We start from the raw sequence: 14,561 nt of genomic DNA on the forward strand, positions 1-14,561 counted from the left end.
GATCATCGAGTCCAACCAACTGAGGTGCTGGGGTGCGGGGCTGGGGGGTCCCTCTGCAGGGGTAGCTTCATCTTCCCCCTTTCTCCCCGTGTCCCGGGCAGCGTGTGGTGGGAAGGAGTTGGACCCTGCAAGTGGAAGGCGAGCATCGCGTCGCAGCCGGCTCCGGAGGTGGCCGAGTCTGGGATTTTCCACAGGGAGAGCAGCTTAATCGCGGCTTCCAGGGATTCGGGATTTAGATGTTAAATACGCCGGGAGATTTCTACCCACTTAAGGCCAAAAATGGAACAAGGACAACGCGTGGTGGCTGGCGCCGCAGCGAGGGGCTGCGAGAAGCCTGGACGGGGCTGTGAGTGTGGGGGCGGTGGGAAGAGGCAGGCGTGGGGTGCAGGATGGGGGGTGCAGGATGTGGGGTACGGGATTGGGCTTGGTTTGGACTGGGATCTACTGCAAGCATGGGACAGGGGTGCCTCGTCCTCCTCCGAGAGGTGCTGGAAGTCCCTGTGGGAGCAGAAGGCCTGCACCCCCTTTCCTAGCCTGGAATTCGGGGACACTTGAGGTTCCATCCCCAGAGGCCCCTTGCCAAGAAGGGGACTCCCCTACCCTCCTGGTCCCCAGAGCTCAGGATCTGGAGCAGCTTTTAGGGTTGTGGGCTCCAAGGTGCAGAGCATCTTTCCGGGGTGCAGAACCCGGGATGCGGAGCATCTTTTGGGGGGCGCAAAGCCCAGGGTGCAGAGCATCTTTTGGGGTGCAGAGCTCAGGGTGTGGAATAGCTTTCAGGGGTGCAAATTTGCAGAGCATCTTTCAGGGGCGCAAAGCCCAGTTGCAGAGCATCTTTTGGGGGTGCAAAGCCCGGTTTGTGGAGCATTTTTTGAGGGTGCAAGGCCCAGGGTGCAGAGCATCTTTCAGGGGTGCAAAACCTGGTTGTGGAGCATCCTTTGGGGTGCAGAGCTCAGGGTGTGGAGCACCTTTTGGGGTCCCAAGCCTAGTTTGCAGAGCAACTTTTAGGGGAGCAAAGCCCAGGGTGCAGAGGGTCTTTTGAGGGTACAAAGCCTGGTTGCAGAGCATCTTTCAGGGGTACAAAGCCTGGTTTGTGGAGCATTTTTTGAGGGTGTGAAGCCCAGGGTGCAGAGCATCTTTCAGGGGTGCAAAACCTGGTTGCAGAGCATCTTTTGGGGATGCAAGACCCAGATGCAGAGCATCCTTAGGTGTGCAAAGCCCAGTTACAGAGCACCTTGTGGGGGTGCAAAGCCCAGTTGCAGAGCATCTTTTGGGGGTGCAAAACCTGGTTGTGAAGCATCTTTCGGGGTGCAAAGCCCCTTTGCAGAGCATCCTTATGTGTGCAAAACCCAAGGTGCAGAGCATCTTTTGGGGGTGCAAAGCCCGGTTGCAGAGCATCTTTTAGGGGTGCAAAGCCCAGTTGGTGAGCATCTTATGGGGGTGCAAAGCCCAGTTGCAGAGCATCTTTTGGGGGTGCAAAACCTGGTTGTGAAGCATCTTTCGGGGTGCAAAGCCCCTTTGCAGAGCATCCTTATGTGTGCAAAACCCAAGGTGCAGAGCATCTTTTGGGGATGCAAAGCCTGGTTTGTGGAGCATTTCTTGAGGGTGTGAGACCAGGGTGCAAAGCCCAGGGTACAGAGCATCCTTAGGGGTGCAAAGCCCAGTTGCAGAGCATCTTTCGGGGGTGCAAAGCCCAGTTGCAGAGCATCTTTTGGGGATGCACAGCCCGGTCGTGGAGCATCTTTCTGGGGTGCAAAGCCCAGTTGCAGAGCATCTTTCAGGGGTGCAAAGCCAGGTCGCAGAGCATCTTTCAGGGGTGCAAAGCCCGGTTGCAGAGCATCTTTCAGGGGTGCAAAGCCCAGTTGCAGAGCATCTTTCAGGGGTGCAAAGCCAGGTCGCGGAGCATCTTTTAGGGGTGCAAAGCCCAGTTGTTGAGCATCTTATGGGGGTGCAAAGCCCGGTTGCAGAGCATCTTTCGGGGGTGCAAAGCCCAGGATGCCGAGCACCTTTTGGGGGTGCAAAGCCCGGTTGCAGAGCATCTTTTAGGGGTGCAAAGCCCAGTTGGTGAGCATCTTATGGGGGTGCAAAGCCCAGTTGCAGAGCATCTTTTGGGGATGCAAAGCCCAGGATGCCGAGCATCTTTCAGGGGTGCAAAGCCCAGTTGGACTCGATGATCCGGTGGGTCTCTTCCAACCTGGTTATTCTATGATTCTGTGATCTTTTGGGGATGCAAAGCCCAGTTGCAGAGCATCTTTTGGGGATGCAAAGCCCAGTTGCAGAGCATCTTTCAGGGTGCAAAGCCCAGTTGTTGAGCATCTTTCAGGGCTGCAAAGCCCAGGATGCCGAGCATCTTTTGGGGATGCAAAGCCCAGTTGCAGAGCATCTTTTGGGGATGCACAGCCCGGTCGCAGAGCATCTTTTGGGGGTGCAAAGCCCAGGATGCTGAGCATCTTTTGGTGTGCAAAGCCCAGGATGCTGAGCATCTTTTGGGGGTGCAAAGCCCAGGGTGCAGAGCATCCTTAGGGATGCAAAGTCCGGTTGCAGAGCATCTTTTGGGGATGCACAGCCTGGTCGCGGAGCATCTTTTGGGGATGCAAAGCCCGGTTGCAGAGCATCTTTTAGGGGTGCAAAGCCCAGGATGCCGAGCATCTTTCGGGGGTGCAAAGCCCGGTTGCAGAGCATCTTTTGGGGATGCAAAGCCCGGTCGCGGAGCATCTTTTAGGGTTGCAAAGCCCAGTTGTTGAGCATCTTTCAGGGGCGCAAACCCCGGCGTCAGAGCATCTTTCGGGGCGCATCCTTTGGGGCTGCGGCGGGGTCGCTGCCTCTCGCATCCCCCGCCCCGCCCGGCCCTTTGTCTCGCCCCGGACCCCCCGTTCCCGGCTCGGGGGGGTTCTCGGCGCCCCCGGGAGGGGCCGGTGGCGTCGGGGCGGGGCGGGGGGCGGCGGGGGAGGAGGAGGAGGCGGCGGGGGCGGAGGAAGGAGCCGCTCCCCGAGCTCCGCCGAGGCAGGAGCATCCCCGCTGCCCCCGGGCGGCCCCGGCTGAGGTGAGGGGGGGGGGGACACACACGACACGACACAGAGAGGAGGAGGAGGAGGGGGGGGGGATGCACAAAGAACAGGACCCCCCCCCCCACCCCCCCTTTCCCCACCCCCGACCCCCGCCCCTGGCTGCGGCAACGCCGGCAGCGACCGCCCCTCCAACCCCCCCTGCGTACCCCCCCTTAACAACCCCCCCTGCATACCCCTCCTCAATAACCCCCCCTTTACACCCCGCCTTTAAGACCCCCCCTCACACCCTTCTCCTAAGACCCCCCTCACACCCTTCCCTTAAGACCCCTCCTCTTCATCCCCCTCCCTCAAGACCCCCCTTCCTACCCTTAAGACCCCCCCCATACCTTTCCCTTAAGACCCCCCCTTCATAACCCTATTTAATAACCCCCCTTATACCCTTCTCTTAAGATCCCCCCTCATACCCTTCTATGAATACCCCCCCTTCATACCCCTCCCTCAAGACCCCCCCATACCCTTCTCTTAAGACCCCCCTTCACATCCTTCTCTTAAGACCCCCCACTCCTTAATACTGCTCATTATAACCCCCCCCCCCCGCTATTGCCCCCCCATATCTCCATCCCCATTATCCTCCTTCCTCCTTTTTTGCAGCTTGGGGGCAGTTTGTGGGGCTGGGGGGTCCCCTGGGGGATCTTGTAGGGGGGCCCTGAAGGTCTTGGAGGTCCAACACCTTGGCTACCAGCAGCTTCTTCCCAGCTATTGGCTTCAGGAGGGTTTGGGGGTCCCCTGGGGGTCTTGGGGGTCCCCTGAGGGTCGTGGAGGTCCAACACCTTGGCTACCAGCAGCTTCTTCCCAGCTAGTGGCTTTAGGAGGGTTTGGGGGTCCCCTGGGGGTCTTGGAGGTCCAACACCTTGGCTACCAGCAGCTTCTTCCCAGCTAGTGGCTTTAGGAGGGTTTGGGGGGACCCTGGGGGCTGCCCAACTCCCCTAAAGAGCCCAGATATGGGGCTGACGCAGCTGCCCCCCCAAGCAGGGTGGAGGCAGAGCCCGGGGGGACCCCAGCGCCTGCCCCAGGACCATGATCCCCTCCAAGGAGAAGGCCAGGGCTCCCAAGGACAGCATGACGCTCCTGCCCTGCTTCTACTTCGTGGAGGTGAGTATGGGGGGGACGTGGTGGGATGGGGTCTTTGCCCCTTCCCGTGCCCGTCACGGTGCTTGGTGCCGGCGACCCGGTGCTCCCGAGGTTCTCGCCCTCCCAGCTGCCCATCGTGGCCTCCTCCATCGTGACCCTCTACTTCTTGGAGCTGACGGACCTCTTCAAGCCGGCCAAGGTGGGCTTCCAGTGCTACGACAGGGCGCTCTCCATGCCCTACGTGGAGACCAACGAGGAGCTCATCCCGCTGCTCATGCTGCTCAGCTTGGCTTTCGCGGCGCCTGCCGCTTCGGTGTGTCCTGGGGTTCATCCTGCTACGGGGTGGGGTGGGGATGGAGCCTGCCCAGAGATAGCACCAGGGTTTGGGGTTCTGGCAGCACCAGGGCTTGGGGTCCCAGCAGCCCCAGCGTTTGGGGTCCCGGCAGCACCGGAGTTTGGGGTCCCAGTAACACAAGCGTTTGGGCTCCCAGTAGCACCAGCATTTGGGGTCCCAGCAACAACCAGCCTTTGGGGTCACAGCAGAACCAGGGCTTGGGGTCCCAGCAGAACCAGGGCTTGGGGTCCCGGCAGCACCAGGGCTTGGGGTCCCGGCAACACCAGCATTTGAGGTCCTGACAGCACCAGGGCTTGGGGTCTCAGAAGCACCAGGACTTGGGATCCTGGCAGCACCAGCGTTTGGGGTCCCAGAAACACCAGCATTTGGGGTCCCAGCAACACCAGCGTTTGGGGTCCCAACAGCACCAGGGCTTGGGGTCTCAGAAGCACCAGGACTTGGGGTCCCAGCAACACCAGCATTTGGGGACCCAGCAACACTAGGGCTTGGGATCCCAGCAGCACCAGTGTTTGGGCTCCCAGCAACACCAGGGCTTGGGGTCCCGTCAGCACCAGGATTTGGGGTCCCAGTAGCACTAGGGACTGGTGTGGGGAGCATGGCAGTGCCTGCGTCCTCAGGGTGGCACCCTGACAGCCCAGACCCCCCCCAGTCCCCACTGGGTGGCACCCCCTGAGCTGCTGGTTCTCCTGCAGATCATGGTCGGGGAGGGCATCGTGTACTGCCTGCAGTCCAGGCTCAAGGGCCGCGCCGGCGCCGAGGGCAGCATTAACGCCGGCGGCTGCAACTTCAACTCCTTCCTGCGCCGGACCGTAAGGTTTGTGGGTACGTTGTGCTGCAGCCGCGGGGCCGGAGGGCGCAGGGGGCACCCCGGATGGAACGCGCACCCCACTCCGACCCCAGACACCGCCCTGGACCCATCCCAGTGGGTGCCCTGGGACTGGGGGGGTGCTGGATGGATGGAGGGTGACCAGCCATCCTGCTCATGCCTCCCCCAGGTGTCCACGTCTTCGGGCTCTGTGCCACGGCCCTGGTGACGGACGTTATCCAGCTGGCCACCGGCTACCACGCACCCTTTTTTCTGACCGTCTGCAAGCCCAACTACACCCTGCTGGGCACCCCCTGCGACGCCAACCCCTACATCACCCAGGACATCTGCTCGGGCACGGATAAGCACGCCATCCTCTCGGCCAGGTACGTGCCGGGAGGAGACACACACCGCGACGCCAACCCTCCCACCTTGCTCTAACCGTGCCCTCCTGTCTCCCCACAGGAAGACTTTCCCATCCCAGCACGCGACGCTCTCGGCTTTCGCTGCCGTCTACGTGTCGGTGAGTTCCTAGCTGGGTTTTGGTCCTGCGCGTGCTGGCTTGGGGACAACGTCCTGGGCGCCAGCGTCCCCCTCGTGTTGGTGGAGAAGCTTTGCCCAGCACCGTGCGCCCGTGTGGGATGCGCTCAGGCGCTCGCGGTTCCATCGGCACCCAAAATCTCTGTGGGGATGGGGAGGGGGAGGCTGCGGTGCCGTATCGGCAGCAGGTGCTGCATCTCACAGCCTCTTCCTGCCCCGTCGCCAGATGTATTTCAATTCCATCATCTCGGACAGCACCAAACTCCTCAAGCCCATCCTGGTCTTCACCTTCGCCATCGCCGCCGGCATCTGCGGGCTGACCCAGATCACCCAGTACCGCAGCCACCCCGCTGACGTCTACGTGGGCTTCTTGATCGGCTCCGGCATCGCTGCCTACCTGGTGGGTGCCGATCCCGACCCTCGGTGGCTCGGGAGGGGGAGGATGATGCTCCGCGTGGGCTGGGCTGACCTTGCTCTCCCTCTCCCGCAGGCTTATCACGCCGTCGGCAACTTCCGCGCCCCGACGGAGAGGGTCCTGGCGCCGGCGCCGGCCAAGGACGCGCTGCGGGCGCTGACGCAGCGGGGCCACGACTCCGTCTACCACCAGAACAAGTCGGTGAGCACCGACGAGCTGAACCCGCAGACGCGGCTGGAGGAGGCGGCGCGGCCGGTGCAGCGGGAGAAGAACTCCCTGGGCAGCCTGAAACGGGCCAGCGTGGACGTGGACCTGCTGGCCCCGCGCAGCCCCATGGGCAAGGAGAACATGGTGACCTTCAGCAACACCCTGCCCCGCGTCAACACGCCCTCCATGGACGACCCCGCGCGGCGCCACATGACCATCCACGTCCCCGTGGACGCCTCGCGCTCCAAGCAGCTCATCACCGAGTGGAAGCAGAAATCTCTGGAAGGCCGGAGCATGACGCTGGCCGAGGAGGCGGCGCACGGCGATGCCGGCGACGACGTCCCCGCTTCCCTCTACCCGACGGTGCAAGCGCGCTCGGCTGAGCGAGCGGCCGTGGGGCCCCGCGTCCTCATCCAGCCCCGGGCGGGCGCCTCGCAGCTGGTTCACATCCCCGAGGAGAACCAGCCGGGTGGTGCCGGCATCGCAACCGGCGGCGGAGCGGCCGTACGAGCCAAGTGGGTGATGGTGGCGGAGAAGACCGGGGCGCAGCGAGTGGCCAACCCGCCGCGCTTGATGCAGGTCATCGCCATGTCCAAGCAGCAGAGCATGGTCTCCGTCACCCCCAAGCACTCGGAGACCTCCTCGTCCTCCACCAGCTCCGACTCGTCGCAGTACCGCTCGCCCTCGGAGCGCGACAGCTCCAGCATCATCACCATCGACGCCCACGCCCCGCACCATCCCGTCGTCCACCTTGGCGCCGGCAACGGGCCCTGGGAGTGGAAATCGGGGCCCAAGGCGCCGGAGGGCTCCGATGGCTACGAGTTGGGCGAGATGGGCAAGGATTTCCGTGCCTTCCACCCGGCCAAGAGCGCCGGCGTCTCGCCCGGCTCGTCCGTCAGCGACATGGAGCAGGATGAGCCGCGGTACGGCAGCCTGGCCGCCATCCCCGGGGCGGCGGGGGGCAGCGGGGACGCTCCCCCCGAGGGGCTCCTGGCCGCGGCCAGCCGCGAGTCCACGCTGCGCAGGAAGCCGGCCGAGAGGGACGGGCAAGCGGACAGCGAGGTGGACCACTACTACAAGAAAATGCAAGCCAGCCGCAGGTTTAAGGACTGAGCCCCCCGTTGCCTTCCCTGCGCCTGGACCCCCCCCCCCACCAGCTCCCCTTCCCCAGCTTTTGGGGGGGTCCGTACCGGCAGGGTCTTTCTCTGTTTCGGGGCGACCGAGCAGCGCAAGGACGTGGCAGCGGGCGGTCACACAGCTGAGATATTGGGGGGACACCCCCCCAACGTGGGACCCCGCTCCTGTCCAGGCAGCTGGGGGGGCTCAGAGGTCTCTGCTGCCCCCCCCTCCTCCACCCAGGCCCTTAGAGCTGGGCAGCTCCAAGCACTTTTAACTTTCTTTTTCTTTCTAACACCGGTGCTGATATTTCGGAGGGGTTAATTTATTCTGGCTGTGGAAGTATTTGGCTGCTAGGGGGGCAAAGGGGCTTTAAGGGAGCTGGATTGAAGGGTTCGTGGGGGTAAATGATGCTGAAAGACTTTGGGGGAGATAGATTCAGGGGAATAAATGGTGCTGAAAGACTTAGGGGGGCTGGATCGAGGGGTCTGGGGGGCAAATGGTGCTGCAAGACTTCGGGGCAGCTTGACTGAGGGGTCCAGGGGAGGTAAATGGTGCTAAAGAGCTTTGGGGAAGCTGGTTTGAAGGGTCCAGGGGGCAAATAGTGCTGAAAGACTTAGGGGGAGGTGCTAGATGGAGGGGTCCTGGGGGTGGGAGCTGCTGCGGGGCAATGGGTCCTGGCTCACACGAAAGGTTTGTGGGTGCGATGAGAGCGAGGGAGCATCACAGCCCCCCCCAATCCCACGATGCTGGTTTGTGAAGGGGAAGATGGGGTGGGGGACAGCGATGGGAGGGCAGGGGGGACTTTACCTAAGGGCTCTGGGCATGGAGGCTGTAAATACTGCAGGGGCTGAAGCAGGGGTGGGGATTGGTTTGGGGACAGAAGGTCCAGGGCTGGCAGGAGCCTGGGGAGCCAGAGCCGAGCTCTGTCTGTGCCCCGGGGCAGCAGTCCTGGGCTGGGGAACAAGGTTTTGGGGGGCATGGGGTGGTCTGCAGGCTGTGAATGTGTCTGTCAGGCGATGATTGGAACTGCTGTGGTCTGAAAAGCAAAATAAACACGATGGATGTTGTAGAGCTGGGCTCCTTCACCGGCGTCGGGGGGCAACCGGCAAGGGGGTTGCCAGCAAGGGTCTGGTGACCTGGCACGAGGGTCTCGGGCAGCAACGGGAGCCGGGGGAGCCCTGCCCGAGCCCCTCAGCTCGCACCGTGGCCAAGCAGCCCGACGGCGAGGGAGGCTGCGATGCTGCCAATGGGTGAACCCCCCATTTCCCAGGGAGATGTGGCCCCCACCCCCCTCCAACAGCTCCTTCTCCCCCTCCCCAGCCCCGTTCAAAGCCCTTCCAGGCTCCCCAATTCATCAGCTCTCAGGGAAGCATGAATAATTCCATTAATACAACATGATGCGCGACCACCCATGGGCTGTGAGGAGGGGGCTGCGAGCCACGCCGGGGGCTCCATCACCCCCTGAGGAGGGGGAAGGGGTCATTGCCACGTAAATCATCGTGTCGAGCGGGGCTGGAGGGGCCCAGGGCACCGAGACCCCCTCCTCGCCCTCCTGTTGTGGAGGAAAGTGCCACCACCACTGCGGTTTCCAACCATGTTGCTGTGGCAACGGGGGATGCGGCACCGTGCTGGGCTCGATGATCCGGTGGGTCCTTTCCAACCTAGTGATTCTCGCAGCCACGAGGCCGGGTGATCCCAGCAGGGCCAACAGAGCCACCCGTGAAACCCCAGCATGAAGGGCAGGGACCAGAAACAAAGGTGGATGCTCAGAGACCTCGTTTTGCGTCCTCCTGTGCCACCACCTCCCCCAACTCATTCCAGTGTGGTGGTAGAGTGAGCCCAGGAGACCCAGTCCCAGCATGGAGAAGAATCTGATTAGTTTCTCACAGCTTTTAAACCACCTTGGGGAGGTCCCACCACACACAGCCTTCCCCAGGGATGGGGACAGCCCGGAGAGCCAGCAGGGCTGGGCAGAATCATGGAATCACCAGGTTGGAAAGGACCCACAGGATCATCGAGTCCAACCATTCCCATCAATCACTAAACCATGTCCCTCAGCACCTCGTCCACCCGTCCCTTAAACCCCTCCAGGGAAGGGGACTCAACCCCCTCCCTGGGCAGCCTCGGACAGGGACCAATCACCCTTTCTGTGAAATATTTTTTGATGATATTCAGTCTGACCCTCCCCTGGGGGAGCTTGAGGCCATTCCCTCTCGTCCTGTCCCCTGTCCCTTGGGAGAAGAGCCCAGCTCCCTCCTCTCCACAACCTCCTCTCAGGGAGTTGGAGAGAGCAATGAGGTCTCCCCTCAGCCTCCTCTTCTCCAGGCTAAACACCCCCAGCTCTCTCAGCTGCTCCTCTTCTTCTCCAGCCCCCTCACCAGCTTCGTTGCTCTTCTCTGGACTCGCTCCAGAGCCTCAACATCCTTCTTGTGGTGAGGGGCCCAGAACTGACCCCAGGATTCGAGGAGTGGTCTCCCCAGTGCCGAGTCCAGAGGGAGAAGAACCTCCCTGGACCTGTGGAAAATCAGCAGAAGCACAAAGGAACGAAGCAGGGATGCCACCACACCATCTCCATCCTCCAGCACGGCTGCTTAGAGTGACCTCAGCCAAGGCCGCGTAGGTAGAGGGCAACTGGGCTGGCAGCCCTGCAGTCCAGCTTGCCCAGTGCCCCCAGTGAAGAGGCTGGAGCAGCCCCAAAGCCATCTGGGTTCACCCCACCCCATAGAGTTGAGGGTGGCTTTGCTCTGCAACCCCCAGGAGCCGCCACCGAGCCCCACGCTGCGTCCCCCCGACCTCAGACCAGGGAGCTGCGACGATGGCACCAAACTGCCACCGCCAATTGGATTAACAGTGGAAATCCCAAAGCCTCCGCCTTGCAAACATATGGATTATCCAGCATAACCCTGGCTCAGTGCTGGAAAAGCCACCCCGGGGATTAGCAGGAGGATCGCTGGCAGCAGCTCGAGGGGTGGGGGCTGCGGTGGGGACGCCACCTGGTTAATGGGACGGTGGATCGGGGCGCCCAATGCCGTCCGGTGGCAGCACGAGGACCGTAGTTCTGCACCTGACCTGGGCATCGGTGACCCTGGAAGGTGAAACGGAGCCCTTAGCTCCAGGCCAGCCCTCGGTGGAGGAAAGGGGGATGCAGGGGACTCACATCCCCCCATCCCAGGCCTCCGCCGCGCTCACGGTTCATTGCGGTGAGCGATGGCGTCACACGCCGCTTCCCGCTGCCTCTGACCCAGCTGTTGCCATAGCAACTGCCAGCCCCGCTACTCCCGCAGCCCCCGGCCCCCCCGGGAACCTCCCCAGGCTGCAGAGCTTGGGGACCCACGGGGCTCGGGAAGGAGCAAGAGCGTCCTCACCTTCATCCTCATCATCGTCCTCACCATCATCCTCATCCTTACCAGCATCCTCCTCCTCCCCATCATCCTCATCGTCACCATCATCTTTACCATCATCCTTATCCTTACCATCATCCTCATCATCTTTACCATCACCTTATAATCCCCATCATCCTCATCCTCCCCATCATCCTCCCCCTCATCTTCATCCTCATCCTCCCCTTTATCTTTACCATCATCCTCCTTCTCCCCCTCATCCTCCCCATCATCTTCATCCTCTCCATCATCCTCATCCTTACTATCATCCTAACCCTCCCCATCATCTTCATCCTCATCCTCTCCATCATCCTCATCCTCCCCACCATCCTCACCTTCACCCTCATCCCACTGCTCCGTGCCCAGGGCCACAGAGCAACCCCCAACCTTCAGCCACAAGCAGGAGGGAGCAGGGTTGGGGTCCTTCACCTGCACCCATCCCTGTGTCCAACTGCACCCGTTCCTGCACCCATCGCTGCATCCACCCCGTGCCCAGCACCCACTCCTGCTCCCACCCCTACCCCGCATCCTCCTCCCCCTGTGCGCCATTCCCCCTAAGCAGGACCCCCCGCTCCAGCTGCAGGGATGGGGAGGAGAGAGAACTGACCTCATTAACCCAGTTGCTAATTGCTCCTGGAGCGCTGGGCATGGATTCCCTGCGAGCCTGTGAAACATCGACATGGGACAAAAGGGAAGGCACCAGTGCCTGGTGCAGGGCAGGATTAGGGATTGAGAGAAGGGATTTGTTTCCCGAATCGTGATGCTGCTGCCCACCCCAGAATTGCCCTCTCTGGGAAAGCATCAGCACCCAGGGTGCAGCAGCCCTGGGTGAGGGGTCTGGCCTCCCCCCACTCCATTCCACATCGTTCCAACAGTTTGCTGAGCGCTGCTCCCCTCTCCGAAGCCCTTTGCCAGGTCCCGGTGATACAGCGGGTACAGGACAACGGGGATGTTGGGCTTCAGCAAATATTGGCTCGTGAGCAGCAGCAGGAGTGGGGTAGGAGCAGCCTTCATCCTGCAGGAGCAGCTCACAGAGAATCATGGAATCAGTGGGCCCCTCATCACAAGAAGGTTGTTGAGGCTCTGGAGCGAGTCCAGAGAAGAGCAACGAAGCTGGGGAAGGGGCTGGAGAAGAAGAGGAGCGGCTGAGAGAGCTGGGGGTGTTTAGCCTGGAGAAGAGGAGGCTGAGGGGAGACCTCATTGCTCTCTCCAACTCCCTGAGAGGAGGTTGTGGAGAGGAGGGAGCTGGGCTCTTCTCCCAAGGGACAGGGGACAGGACGAGAGGGAATGGCCTCAAGCTCCACCAGGGGAGGGTCAGACTGAATATCATCAAAAAATATTTCACAGAAAGGGTCATTGGTCCCTGGCAGAGGCTGCCCAGGGAGGGAGTTGAGTCACCTTCCCTGGAGGGGTTTAAGGGACGGGTGGATGAGGCACTGAGGGACATAGTTTAGTGATTGATGGGAACGGTTGGACTCGATGATATGATGGGTCTTTTCCAACTTGGTGATTCTATGATTCAGGTTAGAAAAGACACCTACACTCATTCAGTCCAACCATCATCCCAATCCCACCATCCCTACTAAACCACGTCCCAAAGCACCACGTCTACGCTGTTTTTTGAACCCCTCCAGGGATGGAGACTCCACCACTACCCTGGGCAGCCTCTGCCAGGGCTTCACCACTTTTCCATTAAGAAATTTTTCCCAATATCCAATCAATACCATCCCTGCATCCTCCTGACAGCATGGTGGCTGCAGTGGGCATGGAGAACATGCCCATCCTGGTGTCACAGACCTCAGTTGTGCTGGGGCCACACAGCGTTTCCACCACGGGATGGGATGGGACAGCAGAACCATCACCAGCATCCATCCTTCCACCAGGCAGATGCTGCTGTTGCCATGGTGACCCACCCCACTATTGATCTTGGCTTTGCCCTCAGCAGAACTGGCAGGCGTAATTACCAAGCAGCTAATTAGCAAGGCCTTGTGCTGAGAGGAACAGGGATGGGCAGAGGATGGTGCTCCAGGCCTCCTGCCTTCCCCAGGGCACCACCACTTCGTTTTCCCACCACAGTGCCTACTCTTCCCACCTCCAAGGATCTCCGAGGTAGGAGAGCAGGGCAGGAGGTGCTGTGGACAGGACACACCTTCTTGAAAGATCAGGACGCAATGTTTTTGCCTCTTATTCACACGCTGCCCAGGGAGGTGGTTGAATCACCTTCCCTAGAGGTGTTTAGAAGATGGGTGGATGAGGTGCTGAGGGAGATGGTTTAGTGACTGATAGGAATGGTTGGATTTGATCATCCAGTGGGTGTTTTCCAACTTCATGATACTGTGAGTCTGTGATGCACCAGCCCTCCTGACACTAGCAACCACCAACCTCCTCTGGAAAATCCAACAGGAGCAGGGGGTGCTGGTTTAACACTCCAAGGCTTTGCCCTTGAGGAGCAGCTGTGTGCGGGGAAGCAGAGAACCTGCCAAAGCGATCCAGAAACAATCAATGCACTTATCTCTGCAGGGCAGTGATGCATGCGGAGCAGCATTGCTTCCACACACGGCAGGCAGGCAGGCCAGGGAAGAGGCAGCGGTCACAAACCCCATTATGCTTCCAAGGAACAAGTGATCTCCCGCAGGACCCCACGCAGGAGCTGCGAAGACTAAAATCCATACCCAGGCATCTATGAAATGGGGCTTTTCTTTAATGCTGAGGGGCTGGACACACAGGGAACGTGGCCAAAGGACAGAAAACAGTGGAACCACAGACCCTATAGCTCCATGGATTTATCCTATCTCAGAAAAACTCGTGTCCACCCATGTGCAGCAGCGTTCCCAGCTCACGGCTGCTAGGATGATGCGTGGTCCTGGGTGCTGCACCCCTCGCTCCTCCCTAGGACAGTGGTGGCGAGGCCAGCAGCTCCCGCCAGCGAGCCTGTGGGAAGCGAGCGGCACAGCGCGATTCCTGTGTGGCACAACAAGCTTCCCACCAGCCTCTGACTGCACCCCGATGATCCCACAGACAGGCTCTGGGGCCATGCGTCCCATCCCTCCCTACCACAGGACCCATCCAGCTGCCTTTTCCATTGCCCCCAAGCTCTTAGCATTTCCCAGTGAGCACCCACTTCATAGACTCACCAGGTTGGAAAAGATCCCCCAGATCATTGAGTCCAACCATTCCCATCAATCACTAACCCATGTCCCTCAGCACCTCATCCACCCAGCCCTTAAACCCCTCCAGGGAAGGAGACTCAACCCCCTCCCTGGGCAGCCTCTGCCAGGGACCAATGACCCTTTCCGTGAAAAACTTTTTCCTAATGTCCAGCCTGAACCTCCCCTGGTGGAGCTTGAGGCCATTCCCTCTCGTCCTGTCCCCTGTCCCTTGGGAGAAGAGCCCAGCTCCCTCCTCTCCACAACCTCCTTTCAGGGAGTTGGAGAGAGCAATGAGGTCTCCCCTCAGCCTCCTCTTCTCCAGGATAAACACCCCCAGCTCTCTCAGCCGTTCCTCATAAGGCCTGTTCTCCAGCCCCCTCACCAGCTTCATTGCTTCCCTTTAAAACAAAGCTCTGGGAGTCACAACCCCAACCCTCAAATATCCCAACGTGCTC

At 60.8% G+C, this 14,561-nt stretch overlaps 1 protein-coding gene across 2 annotated transcripts; it reads left to right on the top strand.

Moving 5' to 3' along the window:
- The first annotated feature begins 186 nt into the window (after positions 1–186).
- PLPPR3 (phospholipid phosphatase related 3) lies at positions 187–7,571 on the top strand. Of its 2 annotated transcripts, none has more exons than XM_069877790.1 (8): positions 187–346; positions 4,035–4,157; positions 4,264–4,449; positions 5,184–5,313; positions 5,487–5,682; positions 5,762–5,819; positions 6,063–6,236; positions 6,327–7,571. In XM_069877790.1, the coding sequence occupies exons 2-8, from the start codon at positions 4,083–4,085 to the stop codon at positions 7,569–7,571; spliced, it is 2,064 nt and encodes a 687-aa protein (XP_069733891.1). In that variant the 5' UTR covers positions 187–346; positions 4,035–4,082. The 2 variants fall into 2 exon arrangements, with proteins under 2 accessions (XP_069733891.1, XP_069733889.1); XM_069877788.1 differs by having other exon boundaries at positions 4,038–4,157.
- Positions 7,572–14,561: the final 6,990 nt, after the last annotated feature.

Source organism: Phaenicophaeus curvirostris, chromosome 28 (genome assembly GCF_032191515.1).
Source record: "Phaenicophaeus curvirostris isolate KB17595 chromosome 28, BPBGC_Pcur_1.0, whole genome shotgun sequence".
Classification (NCBI taxonomy): domain Eukaryota; kingdom Metazoa; phylum Chordata; class Aves; order Cuculiformes; family Cuculidae; genus Phaenicophaeus; species Phaenicophaeus curvirostris.

Excerpts from the sequence above, each read along its gene's own strand:
- PLPPR3 (XM_069877790.1), top strand. The coding sequence starts at position 4,083 with ATGATCCCCTCCAAGGAGAAGGCCAGGGCTCCCAAGGACAGCATGACG. Across the intron at positions 5,314-5,486 it reads CCGGACCGTAAGGTTTGTGG|GTGTCCACGTCTTCGGGCTC; the intron begins GTACGTTGTGCT and ends TGCCTCCCCCAG. Across the intron at positions 5,820-6,062 it reads TCGCTGCCGTCTACGTGTCG|ATGTATTTCAATTCCATCAT; the intron begins GTGAGTTCCTAG and ends CCCCGTCGCCAG.